At 41.3% G+C, this 24,176-nt stretch overlaps 2 protein-coding genes across 2 annotated transcripts in view; both read left to right on the top strand.

Annotated features, from left to right (window-relative positions):
- The window catches only part of LOC135115965 (AT-rich interactive domain-containing protein 1B-like), a 159,834-nt gene extending 143,046 nt beyond the window's left edge, over nt 1-16,788 (top strand). The window contains 6 exon segments of the mRNA XM_064033127.1: nt 131-449; nt 3,633-4,061; nt 6,495-6,568; nt 6,570-6,894; nt 13,177-13,244; nt 13,987-16,788. Coding sequence (XP_063889197.1) covers nt 131-449; nt 3,633-4,061; nt 6,495-6,568; nt 6,570-6,894; nt 13,177-13,244; nt 13,987-14,064 — 1,293 coding nt within the window. The 3' untranslated portion in view covers nt 14,065-16,788.
- A 3,208-nt stretch (nt 16,789-19,996) lies between these two features.
- LOC135115963 (uncharacterized) lies at nt 19,997-24,039 on the top strand. Its single transcript, XM_064033126.1, has 3 exons — nt 19,997-20,154; nt 23,099-23,286; nt 23,538-24,039. The coding sequence occupies exons 1-3, from the start codon at nt 20,131-20,133 to the stop codon at nt 23,677-23,679; spliced, it is 354 nt and encodes a 117-aa protein (XP_063889196.1). The 5' UTR covers nt 19,997-20,130; the 3' UTR covers nt 23,680-24,039.
- Nucleotides 24,040-24,176: the final 137 nt, after the last annotated feature.

Here is a 24,176-nt window from a genome sequence, read left to right as displayed (position 1 = left end):
AAAGACTCTTGTTTGTATTTTTTGTGTAGGAATGGTAATGCTATTGTTTTTGTGTTATTTGCCCAGTCAGTAATAGCAGCATGTGCATGAATGGAACAGACCAGTTTCTGAGTGGGTGTGTTTCTTTCAGTCTTCTTTCATGAGAACCGACGGCACTCGGCAGTTCACCGGTGGAGGGCGGCCGGGCCAGATACCCAGCATGAGATCCGTCCCCAGCCCCGGCCCTCGGCAGTCCCCCTACCAGGGCATGGGGCCCCCCACCCCTGGCGCTGGTGGTCAGGGAGACCCAGGCCCTTACCCTCCCTCCTCTCCACAGCAGGGACAAGGCCCATTACTTTATCAACAGCAGCAACAACAGCAGCAACAGCCACAGCAGCAGCAGCAGCCACAGCAGCAGCAGTACCGTGGCATCCAGAGAACCATGTCAGCCCCTGTGGGAATGCCTGGAGGTAAGCCCCTGCCCGACTCCTGCCTCATGCGCTGACCTGTTGTGAATGCAAACTGAGGTTTCTGCATTGGTAGATTATCTGCATCTGAGGAACTGCTCTCTTCTTGCCCTGTGTGGAGGAAAGGTTGGAAGCAGTGCTGCAGTGCAGGGCCTTTCTCAGGTTTTTTTGGCTCCACCTTTCGTATAATTAAATGGACACTTTCTATATTGATTACTTTGATATGTATATATATATATATATATATATATATATATATATATATATATATATATATATATATATATATATATATATATATATATATATATATATATATATATATATATAATAGTAATACCATAATTTTTCTCCAGTAGATAGTTAACATTGGTCTGGTTTGCTGTAGTTGGTTGTGGGACACTGGTGTATCTGCTCCATGGCATGGGAGAAATTCTTCACACATCTCACCATCCAGCTGCCCCAAAGTTTCCATGATACACACTTTCCTTCATTTTCTCTCTTTCTTTTCACCAATGTCACTAATATACTCCTTCCACACCTGTGACAGAGACCACATGAAAGTTGTGCTCAACCAAATCCGAACTTGAGTAAGAGTATCACGTTACAGTTGCAAATAACACATTGGCGTCACCAGCGAGTGAGTAAAGTGTTTGGGTTGAGTCAGACTTCAGCTTGAGAACACCAAGCCAATCTTTCACTTTCAGAAGGTTGAGGAAAGCCTTCACATTCTCAGCTTGAATCAGTCTGGAGGAAGCCGTCAGTTGTGTAGCAGCTTTGTGTAGGATTGTTAGTGAAGATGCAGGGTTTACCATGACAATTGAGCAGCAGAAGTGTGTAAGGATTAAGTGTATGGACAATATGTAGTGGAAACTGTTGCATTGCAGCCTTCCATTGCAGCGAGTTTCAGTAGATGCCAGGAGAGATGGATAGATAAATAAATAGATATTCAGTGAAAATGTGAACATTGATCAGATGATTCACATATTCTAAACCTGTATTTCAACTAAAGGTAAAATAGTCAAGTATGTAGTAGTAGTAGTAGTAGTAGTAGCAGCAGTAGTAGCAGTAGTATATATGACAAATAGGTAGATATGTAGTGAACTATTATGTACCATTATAATAAAATAGAGAATATATTATGAAGAGTAACCAAATAATTCACAAATAAATAAACCTGAATTTCAACTTGATAAAAGAAAGAAAAGTAAATAGTCATTCTTGTAGTGGTCCGTACTGAGATGTCATCCCTGTACATAATATTTTTGTAAAGATTCTTGCCATGGGTGCATGCATTACTGTAGTCACCGTCTAGTCTCAATTAGCCAAGCATTAGTGGCTTCTTTGCTTCATAGCGGCTCGTGATTCTTACTTTTATGTTTGAAGAATTGTTAGCCCTTAGTTTTGCTTGATATCCGATAATATCCTCCCTTGGTTCTGCCTGGCATCCATCCCTAAGACTAAGGAAGCGAGAGGAAAACTTTAATTCTCCAACACAGCAGTCAAATTTTGAGTAGCATCTTTTTTGGAGTCTCTCAATTTAGTGTTGGAAGTTGACTGAAGGAGGTTGCCTTTGTAGAATCTTATTTTATACATTAACACTGAATCTACATAGGATATCTTTTGCAGTCGATGAATAGCAGACTTTAGAAGCATTTAATTCCTTTCACTGTGTCTGGTAGTGGCTGCAGCACACCCTGACAGACTCTAGATCAAGGAGGCCTCTGTTCTTGAATGGCTGCTGTGAAACTGGAAGGCAATGAACACAGTCTGTCTTTTCCTTTTTTTTTTTTCTCCATGATTTTTAAAAGTGGTACACCATTACAAACAAGTTGATTTTAGTTTTTATTTATTTGAGATTTTTTTTTTAGGTAGTTGGTTATGTATTGCTAAAAAAAAAAAAAAGGAATCTGTTTGACCTAGAATGGTATATTATCTTGTGAGCTCTGGCTGACTTCATTCATTTACTTTTGATTCAACCTTACTTTGACCTTTTCTTTATTAATCTCATAGATGATTTTCTTTTTCTGGACCATTTCCTAAAACTCTCTCTCTCTCTCTCTCTCTCTCTCTCTCTCTCTCTCTCTCTCTCTCTCTCTCTCTCTCTCTCTCTCTCTCTCTCTCTCTCTCTCTCTCTCTCTCTCTCTCTCTCTCTCTCTCTCTCTCTCTCTCTCTCTCTCTCTCTCATTCAGTATATTTCAAAGACACACTCCCAACTTCACATCTCCTGTTTGGAATAAGAGATCACCACTTCTTGATATTCTGTCAACATGAGTCTCATCAAGTACGACTCCACCTTCCTATCCTGTAATTCCTGTCCCCTCTGCTGTACAAACCAGCTGTCATGTCCCTGAGTGAGCAAGGCTTAAAACTTCCCTGAGACAACCCACCACCAGCCACCACCACCACCACCATTAAGGCATAAGAGCCACTGCACCTTAGCTAGGAGTCAAGGGCCAACCTGGCTCAGGTCTTGGGGAGGCTAGGAAAGCACTGGTGCTGTCAGGTGTCAGATCGCTGGTACTCCTGACGGCTCTCCGTACCATTGGAGGCTGTCAGTCAGTCAGTCAGCAGGTCATCAGTCAGTCAGTGAAGCACTTTGTAAAGCACAAATTAGATCAAGAAATCTGCACTGTTTCTTATTGTTGGTGTAATGTACGTGATGTGATGTTGGTGAATGAACTCATTAAACTGTACTACTTTGGTTTGCAAGAGAAGTCTGCGACTAGTCAGAGAATAACCTGAAACATTAAGAAAGCTGCCACCTTCTCTTGGAACTTATTAATCCTATTGCACTGCACCTTTGCAAGTGTCATGAGCTCATGTATTCCTCATAATGTTTTGATATTTTGACTAACTTGCATTTTATTAAGAGTTCCCTTTATTACAAGCATTATTAGTGATGTTAATGCACATGTAATGTATAGTGATTCATAGTGTGGAACACTTTTGAAGAGAATGTATCACTTATTTCAGTGTTTTGAGAGCCATGTGATGAGAGTAGAATAGCCGTCATGCTGTAGTAGGCTGTGTGGTACTGGTGGTGCAAGTCAGGGCCAAGTGATGCACATGTGTGTGTATGTCTGTGACCACGGCATAAGTGGGTGTGTGCACTGGTAATCACTGCGTGCATGGGTGTGTGTCGACTGCAGCAAGGTGACTGACCTGGGGCGGTGTGTTTTCTAGGTGTGCACTCCCCGCGCAGTGCTCACCCCTACCCGCCGGCCCCGGGCCACCACCATGACCCACCCGCACCCCCTTCCCACCCGCCACCAGCTGCAGGCGGCCACCTCCCCGGCCCGCACTCTGTGCCACCTTCCTCCTTAGGCCACGCCCACATGGTGCACCACCACCCAGGCCCCCTCCCCCCCTCACTCATGACCTCCACCGGCTCCCCCATGGGACCTGTGGCCGTGTCCTCATCCGGGCCGGTGGAGGGCACTCACATGATGGGGGGAGGACCCATGGGGGGCGGCGGCCCTGGGGGTGGGATGCCAGGGCTGGTTGGAGGGGTAATGCCCCAGGGCTACGATGGGGGTCTCCCACCCCACCCTCACAACTATGAGGTGGCTGCCCACTACTATGGGGCCCCTGACCCAGCCAGGACCTCTTCGGGTAAGTCTTCTCCTGCCCGCCACCCATCACGTGCACATCACCACTAGGTAGCCTTTCACAGTCACTAGTTGTCATCAGAGTTGCACAATACTAACATGTAGGACGTGTGCCAATGTCTAGAAGGAAGTAGAGTTCACATGCACAACATTCAGACATGACCAACATTCATATTCAGCATCAAAAGACAACAAACTGTGAATGCCATAACTACAATGAAATCTGAGGTGAACTTTTAAAGTAGATAAAAAGGGAATGTTGTGTTATGGATAAATACACCTTGAAGTATGCCTAGAAAATTATGTACACATATAAGTCTCATGAATGGCTATTGGCGACCCTGGCCTGATAAAGAATGCTGCAAATATATACCCAGACCAGTACACCTGAAGGCTTCTTATGCTAAAAATAAGCTTAAGAAAGAAAGGGGAGAGCAAGCTGATAAATACAAGTGAAAATAACACCGAAATCAGTTTTACAATCGGTCAGTAAACAATGCATTTGAATGTACAACTCTGTGAGATTCTATTGATTTTAGATAGAAAATTCATTTTAGTGTCCTTTAGAAAGCTGTCTATGTCTGTCCCAGGCTGACATGCCCCTAAGAGACGGGTTGCCAGACCAGATGTCAAGCCTTGGTGTCCTCAAATACTTCACTTAAAACTCCCCCCCCCCCACCACCATTCTGTATATAAAGTGTAGCAATGATTTGATTGGTGCTTGAGATACTCCACTTAAAACTCCCTCATCATTTTGTATATAAAGTGTACCAGTGACTTGATTGGTGCTAGAATTAGTGTAGCATTGAACTAAAAGATTATCCTGAGAAAAGGATGTGTGTAAAGGAGAGAAGCTGTGAATGTGATTTGGAAGTGTTGACATTATTATGATCTTTGCAGAAAGTTAAAATCTGCATAAATTGATAATAAAGACACAGGCATGGTGTGTAATCAAATTTACATAAATCAAAGATAGATAAATCAGAATATATGTAAGATTTCTCTTCATATTTCATATTTATTTTCTTTCAAGTTTCTGTGCCTCTACCATGAATGATTACATGAATAGTGTTATTGCAGGACTTAGGAAGCAACAGAGCAAAACTGCCATACAAAATTTTCTCCTTAAAAGTCTCTTAAGACCTTAAGGGAGAGTGCCTGCTACCATGAGAGCTTTTATTGAGGCCCATGAAAGATATCCAAATTATAGTGAGCAATCTGCACCATCATTGAAAAGTTACCTCTGTGTGCAGTGTAGTTAAGGCATTGTGACAGGATGAAAACAAAGCTGACAGGTTGATAAAGTTGCACAGACACCAGACATGATCACATGAACACAGAGTATTCCATTAAGCACCATTGAACATCAAGTTGATCATCCTGTGGTGCCAACACATCAGCTCTTTGGTTATGTGCTTGTTGGACCTCCTGGTTGGCACATCGACTTGAGTGTTGCAACGTCTCTGTGCTGAGGCTGAGGCCAGCTCTTTCCTTGTTTGGCCTTGCTTAGCGTGACAAAGGCAACCAACACCTCGAAACGCGGCCACCGCTGGCCGCCCGATGTTCTGCTCTCAGTCACCGTGAGAGTCGTAACATTTAGGTTTTGAGGTTTGCTGTTGCCTGCAGTTAATTGGCTAGTAAGCTTGTGTGAGAAGATTAACCAGTGTTCTTTGTTGAACCGTGCAATACATTGCTTTATCTGGTTAATTTATTTGTTTAGACCACATATGCTGAGCTGAACTCTGTGGGCAGACAGATTGTAATAGTCCAGACCTGCTTCCCATTTGTGGCTGGCGATCCAAACTTACCACCGTGACGTGACCCGCTGCACCCCGTCCTCGTAACTCTGAGAGTGTGTGTCTGAAGCCATCCTTGTCCTTCATCCTTCTTCCTCCTAACAATTGTCCTTCCCTGACTGGTCCATTTTTGTCCCTAATAACCTCAATCTATATCTGATTGGTCCATATTTTATTACCACTAACCTGTGGCTACACTGTCTTGCCTTCTTGTTTGTCTTGTTTTCTTGTTTTGTTTATGATGACGTGTTTTTTACAGTAATTGCTAGACTTTACATGTTAGAGAAAGGTTTACTTTTTTTTCCCCATTAACTATTTATTCAGACAATGCCTTGCCTACAGGTCTTCTGATGAGTGTGTCTTTTCTACTCTCCTGTGCATATATCTGTCAACCTCTCCAACATTAAATGCATTCTTGACTTATTTAACCACATGACTAAATACTGAGTATTGACAAGTAACACACTATTATAGCTGCTCTACAGTAAAAGCTAAGAGGCCTTTAACAACAAGTACTGAATAGATTCAATAATTTCCTCTTGGTTGCAGCATAAATCCTCTCTTTGGTTGCAGTCTGATTCCTAGTAAGTTGACCATTTAACTCTTTCGGTTGCCTCATGAGTCCCTTGGTGGTTGTGCAGGCGGGAATGGCATGCTCAGTGAGTACACTCGAAACGAACTGCGGGCCCATGTGGGTGCCCGGAGCACAGGGGGTGGGGGGGGGAGGGGGAGGACCAGGCTCCCCTTCCCCCAACCAGCAGCAGCCACCACAGCCACAGCAACAACAGCAACAGCAGCAGCAACAGCAACAGCAACAGCCACAGCCACAACTACAGCAACAACAACAACAGCAGCAACAACAACAGCAACAACAGCAGCAGCAACAGCAACAACAGCAACAACAACAGCAGCAGCAACAGCAGCAGCAGCAGCAGTCTCAACAAACACAACCACCACATCTGGCCTTCCAACAAACCCCCGACCAACACCACCACCACCACCACCTTGACCAGCCGCTACTTCATTCTTACTCCCCCTCAGGTACCTGTCCCTTGACTCACTCACTTGTTCTACACTCTAGTATAACTCACACCATTACTACTAGTCTTACTACCTCAAAGATCTAAATGCAGCTGACTGTTTCCAAGGTACTTTGACTTTTGGCATCTCATTTTGCTGCATCTCTTGCTTCTCTGTACCTCAAACTCTGACGGAATGAAAGGCCGTACTTTGCTTCCGAGTATGTTTCTTCGCCTAGCTGTCTGTGTGTCTGTATGTCTTTGTAAACTGGCTTAGCTATCATAATGAAATTCTCATCCCTATGCTTCATTTCATCACTCCATTTTCTCTCTGTACATACCAAACTGTCGGCCTAGTACTGTAGCAGCTGATATGTGTAGAGTGTCAGTGAGAATCTGGCCTGTGCAACTCTTGTCTTCCTTCTTGCTGTTGTGACTGTTTGATGACATCCTGTAGCTCCTGAGTGTTAGAGCATCAAGGGAAAGATGTGGCCAGCCAAGGAGGACGCCATTAAGTGACTTTTGTACACTGAGACAAATTCTTTGATCTTATCCTTATTGTTTTTATATTTTTCTTCTGTAGTCACTTTAACATCTGTATTTCATCCTAGTTCATTTGATTTAGATTTTATTTCCTCCAGGAATGGTAGTTTGGTTTGAGTTAGAAATACATTATTTTGGTGTTCATTGTGGAAAACGTTCTCTACTCAACTTGTGTGTGTGTGTGTATTCTCGGAACATACACTTTCTGTTTGCCAGTCAGGACTTGTGGCTAGTATAGAGGTAGCCAGGTTGGAATGGAGATGCAGAGGATGGAAAGGACTGGTGACAACACATAAGAGCAGCCAACCCTATTAGGGATTAAAGTGAAGAAGTTTGTGTTCAATACAGGCAAAAAATAAGGTAAAGAGTTACTAGACAGCGGTTTCATAGAGGCTGCTGCTGATGGAGATGAATGGAGAGGACCTTGTTGTGTGTATCAGTACAGTGAACCAATATTTGAATGCATCTGTTCCATAATTTAAGAGCACAAGAAAATAAGGGTAGCTGCAAGGAACCATCAGTCCTACACATAGCAGTCTCTTGTATGAAACAAACCCACCTATTTCCCCCTATCATTCTCATCCATAAGTTTGGATGACTTAAGCTATCATGATTCTCTCTGTGGCAACACTTTGCATGTGAAGGAAAATGCAACCTCTTTAGAATTACTTCACTCGTCATTGTTGTTGTAGTTGTAGTTGGTGTTATTGTTGTTGATGTACAGTTGCATCTTGATATGTGAGACATGGAACACAGTGTTACCAAAGCCATCAAAACAACACCACTTCCTTACCACATATTGCGACTCCTCTTATACACTTTAATGTTTGTATGTAGCAGCAAATACAGAATGGAAATGCCTACATCCTCCACCATTAAGTCTCGGCGTCCAGCCTTGTCCTGCCGATGAGCACGCCCAGATGATGTTGTGTTGTGTTGTGTTTTGTAAGGCGGCTGTAAACCTTTCTGCTCCTCCTCTCCGCTTCCTTGGACTTTCAGTTGAGGCTTTGCAACCTGTCATGCTGCTTAACACTTCTCATGTATATATAATTTGTAGAGTTTATCCAACCTTGATCTATTTAGTTTGTTCAGTTTGTTCTTGTATTTTCTTTCTTGTAATTTCTTTGTTTAATTCTTATTTAGATTATTATTATTATTATTATTTTTTTTTTTTTACCATAAGGAATCACTTTTAATTTCATCTTCAGTAAACAATGACATTTTAAAGATGAATTTTTATAAAGTTATTCATTTATTTAATGATTTTGTTTATTTCATTTTATTCTATTTTATTTATTTTTTACCTACAAGGAATCACTCTCAATTTCATCTTTAGTAAACAGTCAAATTTCAAAGATGAATTTTTTACCAACTTATGCTCTAATTTTTTTTATATTTATTATTATTATTATTATTATTATTATTTTTATTTTTATTATTATGATTGCATTATATTATGATTAAGTTTTGCTGTGTAGGTGTAAAATGAATTGGGATTCCTTTGCAGTCTCCATTTTTATATTTTATTTCATCATGAAGAATTAGTTGCACACACTTGAGGGACTTGCATAAACAAGCCTTAGACTAGACTAAATAGACTAGACTAGACTAGACCATAGCAGACTTAACAAACCAGTACCATAACACAAGTAATGCACAGTACTCAGCATGAAGCACTAATACATTGTTTAAACCACATACATCACATGATTGGAATTAGAAACCATTTGCAATCTTCCTCCACATTTTCCATTAAATGAATTGGTACATAAACAAAATCCAAGTCTGTGTGAATGTTCAGTTTGTTTTTATAAATTTTCTCATGTGCTTCATACAAACAAATGAGTTGTGTCAAAAGTGGTCAAGGATCAGGAAGAATTTATATGCATCTTACACTTACAAAAGAGTCGAGGGACGAGTGAAGAGTGCATGGGAAGCAACACTCACCATATGTCTGTTTTATTACAATGAGGCACCTGAAACATTCCCCATCAGTCACGTTTATTGTCAATATTCACCATTCTCATTATTTCCCAAGCCCAGGCTTCTGTATTGCCTCTCCCTGAACTGTTTCGAGAGGGAGGTTTCATGATAGTTATCCTCAGATTTTGGATAACCCTTTATACCACTCTGGGGACTGGCTGCTTTTTTTTGCATTGGCTTTGTGTTGCCGTAGACCAAAGTCCCCTCTTACAAGAAGAAAGATAGAATAAATAAATTAATTAAATAAAAAAAATTGACAGAAATGCCATGGGAGGAGAGCTTTGTAATGAGCCATGCAAATGGTGGTTTTAGAATCAGACTTTCCTCTTCAAAGAAACGGTTGAGCTTGGGCACAATCATTAGGTTTCTGGCAACCTCTGTATTAAACTGACTGCACAGTTTGAGTGAATTTGGTGCCTTTAAGGAGGAAAATTCTCATTCTGAACTGTCTCATCTCTGGCCCATTACATAAGCATTAAACAATGCAGGAATCCTATTCAGTGCGAGAAAACATTTAATCTAGCAGTTGTGCTCCTTTCTTTCCACATGAGTGGACTGGAGCACTTTGTCTGATGTCACACACCACTAATGCTCACACTCCTCAGTCTGCTGCCTCACTTAAGTGCACCTCTCACACTTGCACTGCTCATCCACCTCACTATGTTGTCTGTCTGTCTGTCTGTTTGTACATCAAGCTGATATCTCTTATATCTGACACAAGGCATCTACATGTATATGTACTTGTACTTTCACAAACATTGTCTCACATCTTAACCTCAAGAAAATAATAGCACACTTGCACACACACACACACACACACACACACACACACACACACACACACACACACACACACACACACACACACACACACACACACACACACACACACACACACACACACACACACACACACACACACACACACACACACACACACACAGTTTCATAGAGTAAGTGTGGCACAAGACTGGGTATACAAAGTGTAATTATAATCACCAAGCAGTGCATGTCACCTTCACATGCTGCAAGTCTTACCTTGTGTCTCACCAATAGGAAGCACTCATCCTTAACACCAGGAATGACTTCCCTCTGGCCGTCCCTCACCAGTGTTGTGGTGCATCACTGTCCAGTGAGTGTCACCACAATGACACCACAATACAAATGTATATTTCACTTATATATATATATATATATATATATATATATATATATATATATATATATATATATATATATATATATATATATATATATATATATATATATATATATATTAGGATGAGAGGGGATAGCTGAGATAAGCTGTCATGCCTTGTCTAATCCTAACAAACTAATGATGGGAGCAGCACCAAACATTCCATAAATACTCCTTCATTGGCTGTGCCTCCCCTGAAGGCTCTATCCCTATACCCTGGTGTCCCCCCAGAGTGTGAAGCACCGTGACACACAAACACTCACGGGCCGTGGCTGCCGCCACCACCGCTGCCGCGCCGTAGTCATTTATTCTCCTGTTGCTATATTTAGCTCCTTTGTTTGTCTGTTGCACAATACTATGTTATACAGTTACTGGATAAATGTAATGAGCACATCATAATTTTTGTGCATGTTGAATCATCTGATTATATGTAAAATACAGAAACTGAACTAGAATTAATTCAAATGAATAAAATCCAAACAAATGTGATAAAGATGAATAAGATTCCAGCATTTGTTCATTCTTCCTAGACTTAATGATTCCTAATCTTCTGATAATAAATAAATTGGTTGACTTGTTACTTAGCATACTGTTGAGTTTTCGCAAGAACTGATGAAATGCTGAAAACTTATGTGTTAGTAAATATTTCACAAATGCACACAGTGAAACCAATAAAACCAGTATGTAAACTAGATCTTCTAGCTCTTCCTTCTACTGTTGATGTGTACCTAGAGTTTGGTCAATGATGTCTTAGGGTAAAGTAAATATTTATTCAGTGTTCTGTTAGCTTAAAGTTGATATGTATATAAACACATTCTTTCCCTCTTGCACCTGTTCTCATTGTATGTGGTTTGTGTGGGCAGCAGTGAGCTTATGTTGTGTGTGCGTGTGTGTGTGGCGGGGCAACGCTGTCTTGTGGGGACACTATTTGGTCCTGGTGGGGAAAGACAATGAACTGAACTGCTCACAAACTATTACTGACCTGCGACCATCCTGAGTAGTGTAAAGTACTTGTACATGTTTGTCACATTGAGTACTGGTGTGTTTTTAGCTCCACTTGTTCTTCTTGCTTAGTGTGTTGCCTCAAGATGGATGGTCGTAAGTCTGAACAAGAGGGAAAAATGAGAAGGCTTCAATTTACAACCTAAGTTCTGGTATGCCCATATATATATATATATATTGTATATTCATAGTCCTTTATATACATTAAGAATCTATAATGAATTTCTTTTGAGTGGATCACCTGGTATTCAAAAATCTTTATTCATATTATATTAAGATATTAAGGCTCTTTTTCAACTTCACCTAGTTTTTAATTTGTTGCAATGTATAAAACTAATGATAAGATTACCTGTGCCGAGGGTCAGTCTGTGGCCTGGGCCGGACTGGTGACAGTCAACGTACTCGTGTGTGTTCATGTGTAGCTTGACCAAAGCCTGCTGCTGCCATTCTGTGTTCCTGCCATACCTACCCACCACACACACACACACACACACACACACACACACACACACACACACACACACACACACACACACACACACACACACACACACACACACACACACACACACACACACACACACACACACACACACACACACACACACACACACACACACAGCATGTTGCTAACTTTGCATGCAAAAGCTTGCGCTGAAAGCACGAATTATGTGTTGTAAAAAAATTGTCGTGCATGACAAACACCATAATAACATTAAATAATTAACAACTCTTGATGTAGGTTTACTTTATATGCGATATATATATATATATATATATATATATATATATATATATATATATATATATATATATATATATATATATATATATATGTATGTATGTATGTATGTATGTATGTAAAACATTTTCTGAAAATTATATGTTATTTGTATAAGTAATTAATCACTAAGACATTAGATGGCTGAGCAGTGCAAAGTAACAGCCAAAAATCAACATACTGTTGATGAGAAACATGATGTTATTTATGAGGTAAATCCTAAGCATCATACCAGAGAGAGGAGCACCAGCACACCACTGCTCCCACCAGCAAGTCACGAGTATTTCATGAACTAGAAGAATAAGAATCTGAACTGTGATGAAATATTAGGAAGTGGTCATTTCATCACAGTTCAGATTCTTATTGAAGCTTCCATGATAGAAAGTGGAGGACCTTGATTCACCTGTAACATTTCTCAGATGTTCACTAGAGGCTCATAGATTATTTTCAGTGTTTCTAAATATGCTTTGCACTGTGCCACCCCATTCACTTGGGAGAAGGCCAGTTAAAGGGAAAGAAAATTACATTTATACATTACTCCATGGTCCTTAACTGCAGTCATCATTCTAGCAATAGTTAAAATATAGAAAGAAATTGTGAATGAATGTTGAGTGTTCACAAATTAGTCCATGTTTCTATACCACTTGCAGAATTGTTTTATTTCAGGAGGAAAATTTCTGTAGAAAGTCATTGGTTGCACACTTAACTTCATACTGTTCTTCTCTGTCTACTCAGATGAAGAACTGAAGTTGATGAGTGTAATGTACTTCATATATATTGTGGTAATATTTTGACAGAAAGCAGCAAGTGGGGAGGAGAAAGTGTGAACACGAGTCAAGCAGGAGGACTGAGCACATCCCCTAGAGTGAGTGTTTGTGTCTTCTGCTTCTCACCATCATACTCTCTCTAATTCTTCAAAATGTCTCCCTCTTTTCTCCTTCACATCTTGTTATTTCTTGAGTACTTTGTGTCTGGCTTCTCTCTCTCTCTCTCTCTCTCTCTCTCTCTCTCTCTCTCTCTCTCTCTCTCTCTCTCTCTCTCTCTCTCTCTCTCTCTCTCTCTCTCTCTCTCTCTCTCTCTCTCTCTCTCTCTCTCTCTCTCTCTCTCTCTCTCTCTCTCTCTCTCTCTCTCTCTCTCTCTCTCTCTCTCTCTCATCTCCCAAAGTGAGTGTTTGTGTCTTTTCTGGCCTTCACCTATCATACTCTCACTTGTTCTTTCAAATGTCCCCTCCTGTTCTCCTGCATACCTTGCTATTTCTTGAATACTTTGTGTCTGGCTTCTATCTGCCCCTCTGTTCTCCTTTATACCTTAGTGCTTTTCCTAGACATCTCTCTTGCTTCTCCCTCATACCTTACTGATTCTTCATGATAGTAATGTTAAATGATATATTAATGTTTTCCATCTTTGCAGCTGTTGTGTAGAAGTATTCAGGTTTGACTATAATAACCTCACACAGCAGCAGTGTAAGCAGAAGATTACATTAGATTATAGAAATTGCTTGACTGTTGCCTTGAAGAAAGAGGGCATACCAGCTGCAGGTTAGTTGCTCTGTGCTGTGCGAGTGTCATGGTTAGAGAAACATGTGCATGGAGTGGTTCTCTTTCCAGATGGACGATAGCCGCAGCAGTGGTGGTGGAGACAAGGGGAAGTCAGAGAGCATGCTGAAGCACCTGCTGTCCAAATAATATTCTCAGTGGGTCGCTGCGTCGCATCATCCAAATGCTCACCTGCACACTCGTCTCCTTGGCCACTCTGTCTCTGCTGACCCGCCTGCTGCCAGTCACTGAGAGTTGCAGGTTGCACCACAGCCGTGTCTCTGTGGTGGCAATTGTGGAGCACGTGCACCCCAATGCTGGGGAAAAAACTTCTTTTGCTTGACTGACTGGTATAGTTTTCTTTGTGATGAAGCCAAGGTTTTATTCACTGTGTAAGGAAGATGGATGTAAAATTATTGTTTTATTCTACAAGTATTAAACCTGTGCCTGTAATAGTGAAGATTTTTCTTCCTAATGCAAAAAGTGTTTTGTAAAAACAAATTGAGAGTAGTACATTTTATTCTTTTAGAATGTTTTTATTCTTTTAGCATAAAACATAAATTGAAAATGACTCCATGAAAATTTTATTTTGATATGAAACTGATGTGTTTGAAAATGCCAAAAAATATATATATTGGAGTAATTAGACAAAAGGTGTAAGCAAAGGTGTTTGTCCCATTGGGGGTGTGCTTGCTCTGGTCTGGGTGGAGGGAAGCCAGTGTGATGGTTCAATGCCAGAGCAGTCCTGTGATTTAAACTACCAGTACAAAAGGGGGAATGCAAAAAAGTTTGGTGGGTCCCAGGGTTTGTGCATTCTATTTCCCATTTGCCCACAAGTAATGTGTACATGCTCCCTACCTTGCTTTTACCATTGATTATATTAAGGAAATGATTTCTCTTCTAGATATATGAAACTCATGATTTACCTCACAATGAGATCCCCCTGCACTTCACCTAATGGCAAGAGTCGATCTCATTGCTATATTTTTATTCTTCTCCACTTTCACGTTTATCTGTCATAGTGCCGCAGCAGGAACACATTGCCAGCCTAACCAGAAGGACGTGCCATGTGCCGAGGCGTGGTGGCAGGAGTGCCGGCGCCGCTGCTGGGCTGGGCAGTGTGGCGGCCGGCAGGGACTCTGGTGGCATGTTAGCTGTGGTTTGGTTCAGCCTTATGTGCAATTCTTACCATTGGGTTGTGACTTTCATGTCTAGTGTACAGAGATTATTATTATATGAGGAGGGTAACAGTTGGTGTTGTCAGACTGTTGTATACTATTGTTATGAATGTAATTACCATTAATATAGTTCACTTATATACAGAGCCTTACATACTCAACTCTTCTATACCAAAGGCATTAATGTAGATACACAGTGTACTTGCGGAAACTTCCCTAACCCTGTATTTCTTTGCACATCACCAAGTTGAATGTTAGATAGCAGGAAATGTTATCAAGATTAGAGTAAAATATCATGTTATAATGGTTTATTATTTTTCTATGAGAAAGTTTATTGACCTGTTGTTATTCTACAAAGAAAATTAATGTTGGTAAAGCTATGTTAACTTATTGCTGGAACACAGAAGTGGGTGGGGCCAGAGCAGGGAAGAGTGCGCCAAGGGAACAGAGCCAGCCACCTGTGGTGCAACGCGGCTGGGAACAACTTGCTCATCATTCACTTAATGGCTACTTGTGGACTGGCGGGCTGGAGAAGGTGACCCTTTGGAAGTGACAGGCAGTGTGAAAGAGAATGAGAATCATAGTCTGTATTTTTTCACTTAGGGATCATCCCAAGACCATTTGGTAGATAAGCAAAAAAGCAGCCAGTGTTTCTTGTTCTTGACAGAAGATTTATACGGCTGATGTGTGATAATTGTATTTTGTTTTGGACCAGACTTGTGCTTTTTTGAAAAAAAAAAACTGGATTGAGGAGCTGGACAATAGTGTGGAAGTCAAGTGATGACTTATACAGTGAAAGATGAAGAGTTAGTCTTCATTTATAACAGTTGTGATGCCTCCAGTAACTACTAGAGTACAGTAGGAGGTCAGACTGTTTTGATGCCTGATAATGATAAAATAAAAAAAAAAAAAGAATTCTTAGTGAAGTGACTTAGCTCAGGCAAACCTGGAAAGTGCTCTTAAAATAGGAACTGTTAAAAAAGTGGCAAAAGACAATTTAACCAAAGGGCTTAAGTGTAATTTAAGTTTGGAGGAGGAGGCGGCGGCGGCAGCAGCGTGAGTGCCCAGGAGCGCGCTGGCCCCAGAACTGTGATGTGGCTCCCTCACAAGTGCAGTGACTTGCGGACCAGAAGTTCAGGGTAGAAAATTCCCCTCCTGACCTTCTTCTGTCATTATTTCAGAAGTGATCTAGTTACATTTATTAATTGATTATGTAATTGATTCATCATAAGGCCTCACACAAGAAAATTACTGGAAAAAAGAAATTATTACGTTTGATTTATTTCATTAATCCCAACTATAGTTCCTGTGTAGATGAGGAGCCTCTTTCGTTGTGGTGCCCAGGTCCGGTCTTATTTCCCTCCAATGCTGGGACTCCTGATTGGTCAATATTTTATAGAGTTTCAGCATTCAGTTGTATGTTTCATTTGGTGGAGTATGACTTTTGTATATATTTGTAGTGTGTAAGACAGTAATTATTATGTAACAGTTATGGAATCCCACAAGAAGACTGGCTGCTTCCCTCAAGTTGCTTTTCATTCATGTGGGGCTTTCGTCATGCCGTATAGTCTGTATTATCATTGGTTTCTGCAGCTTCATTGGTTTGCATTGGTACGTTCCCTGTACATTGTGTGTGTATAGGCAAGTTTCACCATCATTAAGCCATGTGGCGAATAAAAGAGAAATGGTGTAATAATGTAAGGTATTTTTCTCATCCCTTTCTTTTTGAATTTCCTGGAAAAAAAATATATATGCAAAGTGTATTTATGAAGATTCTCCATTTGGTGTCTTTTTTTACAGATTGCACAAAAACCACTACCCAAGATTCTTTACTTTTCTTTAGGATTAAGATATGCAGGAATCAATCATCATCCAGCAAAACCCTTAAGATTATGACAGCTTCCTGCTTACTTCTATCTCCAGCAGCCAATGAGAAGCAGATTCACCTTTATCTGGATCACTACACAGCAAAAAGTAGGTTTACCAGAGTATTATCATGAACTTCAGGATTTCAGTATAACACTCCTATCTCCGTTGTTTTACAATGTGGGGATGTTAGAATGGTATGTACACTAATGGACTGAGTGTAATATTTTCTGAGGGATATTGCATTAGCTCAGTTCTGGCAGACTCGATAGTAAGCTACATAAGAACAATAAAGAGAGGGGGAGAGAAGAAGGGATGAGATAGGAAGACAAACTAGAATCAATCAGATGGACAGCATGATGATAAGCTTGTTAATTGATTCAAGGCCTTCACAGTATGACAGTTTGATACTGTGATGACATTGTAAGAATGAATGATAAGGGAATTTTAAAAATTATTGGCTGCGTTTCGATTGCTTCAGAAGGCTCTAGTTTGAACACGTGGCGCGTACTTTTACGAATCTAGTGACAGGTTAATATTTCAGCTTTATTAACACGAGAAATATTATTGAGAACCTGGCTACTCATTTGTTACCTCTGAAAATAGTGGTGAGCGAGCAGTGTCTGAATACGGGCCTTGGAAAGACAGATCGTGACAAGTTACGCAACACTTGCTAGAAATACGTAATTTTGAGTGAACGGAAGTTATGATCAACAGAGCGATTTCTGAAAACAGCCTCCATCCATCCTTTTTTCTCTCGTGCTTCTTGCCTCCCTTCCCCATCCTTTTTTTTTTTTTCTTCTCCCTCGTCAGCGGAAGTGATAAGGATATTATCTCTTCTCCGAAAGGTGCAACGCATCAGAGGGAGGAAGGAGCGAAGGCTGGTGGGCGGACAAGAGCGAGAGGTAACCTTGCATCAGCATATTTGGTAACCACGGAGGAGGAAGCATGTGTTCCTCCCTAGCTAGACCAGCTGGACACCTGCTGAGACACTCCCTCTAAAATAATGCGTGTTGTGTCTTGAGAGGGGGGGGGCGTCATTCTTAAGGACCATAATGGGAAACGCTAAAGCGCCGCAGCTAGACGACTACTTTCTGAATTCTGTAGTTAGAGTTGTTATTATTATTATTATTATTATTATTATTATTATTATTATTATTATTATTATTATTATTATTTAAGCGTTTAAAGGGTTTCTAATGGCAGATTAACAACATAACTATTTTCATGCTAACTTCTCTTCTGATCTTGCTAACTGCATACCTCCCCTCCTTCCGCGGCCTCGCTGCACAAGACTTTCTTTCTCTCACTCCTGTTCTGTCCACCTCTCTAACGCAAGAGTTAACCAGTATTCTCAATCATTCATCCCTTTCTCTGGTAAACATTGGAACTCCCTGCCTGCTTCTGTATCTCCACTTTCCTATGACTTGAATTCCTTCAAGAGGGAGGTTTCAAGACACTTATTTATCAATTTTTGACCACTGTTTTGACCATTTTATGGGACTGGTATTTCAGTGGGCATTTTATTTATTAGATTTTTGTTGCCCTTGGCCAGTATCCTTCCTACATAAAAAAAAAAAAAAAAAAAAATGAACAGGAAAAACACTCTTGAGAACGCGGCTAATCATTTTAGTGCCCTTTGAAAGTAGCCGTGGTGAGAGAATAAAGCATTTCTGAAAACAAGCCTAACCAGGGCGTATTTCTACGGCTTCGTGGAAATATCACAACTACCCATCTCAGTCTTCTCGGATTAAAATTTCATCTCAGTTAATTTCTTTCCATAAATTTTCGATTTTTTATTTTATTTATTTATTTATTTATTTATTTTACTCGCACCGTACGTACTTGATAATTTCTCTCTACTTTATTTAATGAATCCTACCCCCCCCTCTCTCTCTCTCTCTGATACCCGTGTTTTATTTATTTTTTCCATCCTTTTATCCGCATCCTTAAGGAGGAGAAAGTATCAGCCAGGTACGATAGCAGCGGTAAAACGCCGGTACATGCGGTATACCTTCCCGGTATATGTGGTGTCATCGGCGGTACGGTACATGTGGTAGCAGAGGTGTACTTACCTCGTCAGTATACAACCACTTTCCTTCCCCTCTTCCTGATGGTGATGCAGTGCGTGTGTGTGTGTGTGTGTTTTCCATAGTACAGATGGTGATGCAGTGAGTGTGTGTGTGTGTGTGTTTTGGGATATTGCAATGTAACTGTACTCATAATCGAACCCAACACTGCTGCTACTATTACTACTACTACTGCTATTACTACTACTACTACTACTACTACTACTACTACTACTACTACTACTACTACTACTACTACTACAGGAGGAAAAAATGTCCCGTGTAAACCCACCTTTATTCTCCTCTCTTCAGCTGTAGGCGGCACGGCAGGTGGTGGCAGTGTTAGGCTATGCTGTGTCCCTCATCTTGTATGGCACGCCCATGCACATTCAAGTTGCCGCCCATCTCACTCAAAATTTATTTTCAGTGTTGCCTTGCTTCAACTTACTCGGCGTCTAGGGCAGAGGGTCAAAGAGGACAGGCTTGGTAAACACTGGGGACCATATTCTGCAGTACTTCTCTGTCGCACCTCTACTATATTCAAAAGGATCCGCTAGTTGAAATTGCACGGGCTTTTAAGGATGTTTTTTAAGTTTCTAGTGACAAATAAACAAAATTTCTACACTATTAACTGGAGAAACACTCTTGAGTAACCGGCTAACCATATCTGTGGTGTTTGAAAATAGTCGTGGTGAGAGAGGGAAGGATTTCTGAAGACAGGCCCTGATGTAAGGCACATCGTATTCAACTCACACGAGTCTCACATTCCTAGCGTTTCCATACGTGGTTATCCTGAAGCTGTGTCGTGTTGCCAGCTGCACCGTGACACTCACTAACCTTGTGGTAACGCTAAGCAAACAAACACGTCCTAGTAAGGAGGTTGTTCAGTGAGTCAGATTACTTCCAGCAAAAACCTGACTGAGCGGAACTATCTGAATTCTCTAAGTGAATCGTTCCTCTCCTCTCTCTCTCTCTCTCTCTCTCTCTCTCTCTCTCACATCAACCCTGCAGCACCTTGCCTACCTTGTCTGCCCCGATCCTTTACACGTACACCAGTCCCCCGCCGGTCGCCCCCAAGTAAACATCTGCACCGCCTCCCAACCATGTCCACATTCACCTATCTCCTAGTGAGTACTTGCTTTCCACAACACTTGGGACGGGGGTGGGAAAGAAAGCAGGCAGTCTCTCCATCGCCCAGAAAAGCTACTTTTGTTGGTATTTTCTTAGGTACACTCAAATAGACTCACGGGTTGTTAGTGCCGAGTCTTAAGGGAACTAAAAGATGATTAGATGCATTTATTGATGAGAATGATAGATTGAAACGGACAGGCATGCTTCATTCAGGGACCGCCACGTGTAGGCATGACGGCTTCCTGCAGCTTTCCTCATGTTCATGTTTTTGTTCCTTTCCGTCAGACTGGTGTAAGAATATCTTTCATAAATGTGGTTTGTGGTTAGTGAAGTGTGGCTTGCGAGGTAAGTGCAGGGAAATATGCTTGGCGGTGAGGGATGCTGAAAGAAAGATTTATACGTTTAAATACTAAGAATGTTTTATCCATGAGTCATCTTGAAGTGCTTAGGAGTAGATATCCAGATATCTGTCACTTCCGAGTCACAGTGGCTGTTTGCTACGAGAAGCTGACATTCGAGAAAACTTCAATAATCGTGTTGTATAATCCCAGGTGAAACTAGCACAGTCTCGGAGTGAATGGGTCATGCCCGCAATATCAGACAGACTTTAACTTCTTTGTCCTTCTGTAGTGTCCCAATGAATAACCAAAAGGACATCCGTGAGCGCTTCATGATGCGGCACTTTGATCTGGTACAGTGTATAGTCCGTTCAGGGAGCGCTACCAGACAGGCTGACGTGTCTCCCTTACTTTCCTCCCTCTCAGCCTTCCCGTTACTGCATTGTTATCTCTGCTAATCGTCTCAATAGCAATACCCGCGAGACTGAGTGTACAGAGTCGACATGTCTTCCTAAGTGAGATGTATAGGATGTAAACACAGTGATTTGAACTCGTGCAGTTTAAGTGAGCCTGGATTTTCTGGGTACCCTGCAGCGCTGACACAAAGAATTGTTAAGAGGTTTATGTAATGCCGGTTCCTCTTTGCCCTCTCGCCCTCCTCTTTCTTCGCCATGCTTCACCGCGTCCCCTCTCCCTCCACCACTAACAGGCAAATCCTGTTGAACCACACATAACTGCTCTTGTTTCTTCTCTTTTCACCGTTTTTCTAGAGTCAGGGGTTAGCACCATGTACGAGTCTCCTCCAGTTGTTTCTTGGATCTTCCTCTGAGACTCGCAGCCTTTGTTCCACGTATGCAAACGGGCGCCTTCTTCCAAGAACTTAACACACACATTTTCAACCTACATATTCCTATTAAAAGACATGTAACTTATGAATATGTCACTGAATAATGTAAAGACGAAATAAAAGATGTATCTCACTACTTAAGCTAATACACGATTAATACATGAAGAAGAACTATATACATGAAAAAAAAAGTATTGTTTGGTTAGATATACACGTTGTGCATTCATTATTTTTTCTCATCAGGTCATTGCACAGGTAAGGTGAAAGCGAGGCAGCACCATACCCTTTGTACTAACATACCGCCATATCACCATCAGGAAACACTCTTGTCATCTCTTTTTACTCAACACTACTTTCTTTTCTCCCCGTGTTTCTGGCTCTTTTCCTCACTTTCTCCTCAGGGTATAATTTAACCAAGCTTACATGAATTCACAGTTCATTTTAGCTAGTATCCTTCCTTGTTTCCACTTCAAACTAACCCTTCGCCAAATCAGCATGTAGCTACACATTGCCCACGTTAGGACGGACATCATCGTCATTATCATAGTCATCATCATTCCTGCTGTTCCTAATTGTCATCATAGTCATCACCATAATTATCTGATTACATGAACGATTTCACAACGGGACAAACACCTCCCAATGGAAAATGCTATATCTTCACTTTATTTCGTCTATTCTTTTATTTCATTTAACTGTCTTACTCATCTATTCGTTTGTTTGCGCACGACGGGAACACAAGAAGGACAGGCGCCAGGCAGAACCTGTACATGGCAATAAACAAAAGATGAAGCGCACCCAAAAGTGGTGTGATGCCTTTGTTTCATTAACTTGCTGCTCGTTCGCTCTTCCTTTCCCTCTCAACATTTACTTTCCCTTTCATGACGTGTACTTCATAACCAAAGATCTCGGTGCACGCGGCAACAGGCCAGTTCTCCCTAGGGTGAACACAGAAAGGGCGGGTGAAAGCTGCCGAGGAGGAAACTTAATTGAGCTTGCTTTGTTTCCATGACCCAGCCGGCTAAGGTCATGCACTGGCTGTTGACTCACCTGCCTGCCACACCTGCGCTGAGAATGTCTCTTTGAAATTACTCTGTTACTCGATTACTCGTAACAGACTCTAGTAGAAGTTATCGTGTATTCTAATACCGTTTTCATGATTCTAGCGACAATTTACCAAGGATTTTGCATCATCAGTAGAGAGAGAGAAAAAAAAAAAATCAAGTGTGTTTTCATGATTCTAGTGATAGTTACCTAGGGATTCTGCATCACCAGTTGACAAAAACACCCATGGGAACTCGGTTAACTATATATGGTCACTGGATATATACCTTACGAAAGCCTGAAGCGTTTTAAAATACAGACATTTGTTTAAAAAAGAATAAATATATATATATGCTTTAAATATATCAAGTTCTTTTTTTATTAAAGTACGAGTAAAGAAGAGTTCAAGTTTCTCCAGTCCTCCTTGCAAAGATTTTTTTTCGCCTGAATCTGTTTGCATTCTAGCACCGCTCGTGCCCCCTTGACCCCCGTGGCCTAGTCAAGGGCAATGCTGCTTTAATAAGACATGTCTGACCTTTACTCAACTAAATTACACTTCTTGGGTGAATATTTATTATTATCAGCAGGTAAATTTATCTGCCCTCCAACACAAAACGTGTGGTTATCAACAGTGGATGAGACGCCGTGGGAGCAAGAAAAGCAACAATTATGCCTAAAGATGGTGATATTAATAGTGAACCATTATTTCAGGCTGTGGCAACAGTGGTAGCGGCACTGTCTGGCCGCGCCGAATGTCGCCCGCAGACTGCGGAGACAAGAGATGTGGAGGCGGTGGGTGGTGAGCACCAGGGGGTCCATCCTGTGTTCTTCTTCAATGAAAACAAATACGGGACCATTGCCGGAGAGGTCATCACGGGCACAGGCAATCTCTTCGTCGGGTAAGAGGCATCCAGTTCACATAAGACACTCCTACTCCCACTCCTCCCACTCGCTGTGTGCTTGTCCTCGTTACTCCTGCCTACACACACACGCACACACGCACACACACACACTTTAGTTCTCTCATTCAAAACTCTTTTTCATTCAATATTTGAAATTTTTTGATGATAAAACCTCTATATGACATTTTCGGAACTTTCCACTAGTACTCGTAGACCAACGTGTAATGTGAGGCATCTCTGTGTTCCAGCAAGCGCCAGAAGAAGAAGCCTCGCGATGGTCCCAGCGTCTCCGCCCTGGTGGCTGAACCTCCTGTAGCCTCCGTCGGAGTGTCTGCCGGACTCTCCTTGGTCCCCTCAGAAGCCAAGGTGGAGCTCGCCGCATCACGCTAACTACCACAGCATTTATTTAGCCTATAATCAAAGGCCCGTATTTTGGAACGCTTTGGGTTCTCACTACGACCATTTTCACAGGCCGCGCAAGTGATTGATCGAGTTCTCATGGTTGTTAATATTTTTCATTGATGTAGAATTCTTGTAATGTTAAACACTCACTGGAATCAAGAAAACACCATTGACATTCCCGTTAACTTTCACTAGAGCCTGTTGAAAGTGGTCGAGATATGATGCTGTTGAAACATTTGAGAAATACGGTCCGAGGGTGATAGACAGGCAGAATGTAGCCTATAAACTTGTCTGTAATGTCCTCCTTGCTGCTGTTGTTGTTACATGATATTAAAGAAAAATATCCACTGTGTATGGTATCTATAATGGACTCAATCAAACTGATAATTAAGATTCAAGTCGGTCATCACAAAGTCACAAAGTTCAAACGTTGTCATGATGTGTGAGGACGCAAGACTTTATGACAGGCGTGCACAAGACGTTTG

Source organism: Scylla paramamosain, chromosome 30, assembly GCF_035594125.1.
Source record: "Scylla paramamosain isolate STU-SP2022 chromosome 30, ASM3559412v1, whole genome shotgun sequence".
NCBI lineage: Eukaryota > Metazoa > Arthropoda > Malacostraca > Decapoda > Portunidae > Scylla > Scylla paramamosain.
This window is presented reverse-complemented; position numbering and strand designations above follow the sequence as displayed.

Bases quoted from the DNA above. Each gene is read 5' to 3' on its own strand.
- LOC135115963 (XM_064033126.1), top strand. From the start codon at position 20,131: ATGTCCACATTCACCTATCTCCTA. The intron at 20,155-23,098 runs GTGAGTACTTGC...CCATTATTTCAG, and splicing joins CCACATTCACCTATCTCCTA to GCTGTGGCAACAGTGGTAGC. The intron at 23,287-23,537 runs GTAAGAGGCATC...TCTGTGTTCCAG, and splicing joins ACAGGCAATCTCTTCGTCGG to CAAGCGCCAGAAGAAGAAGC.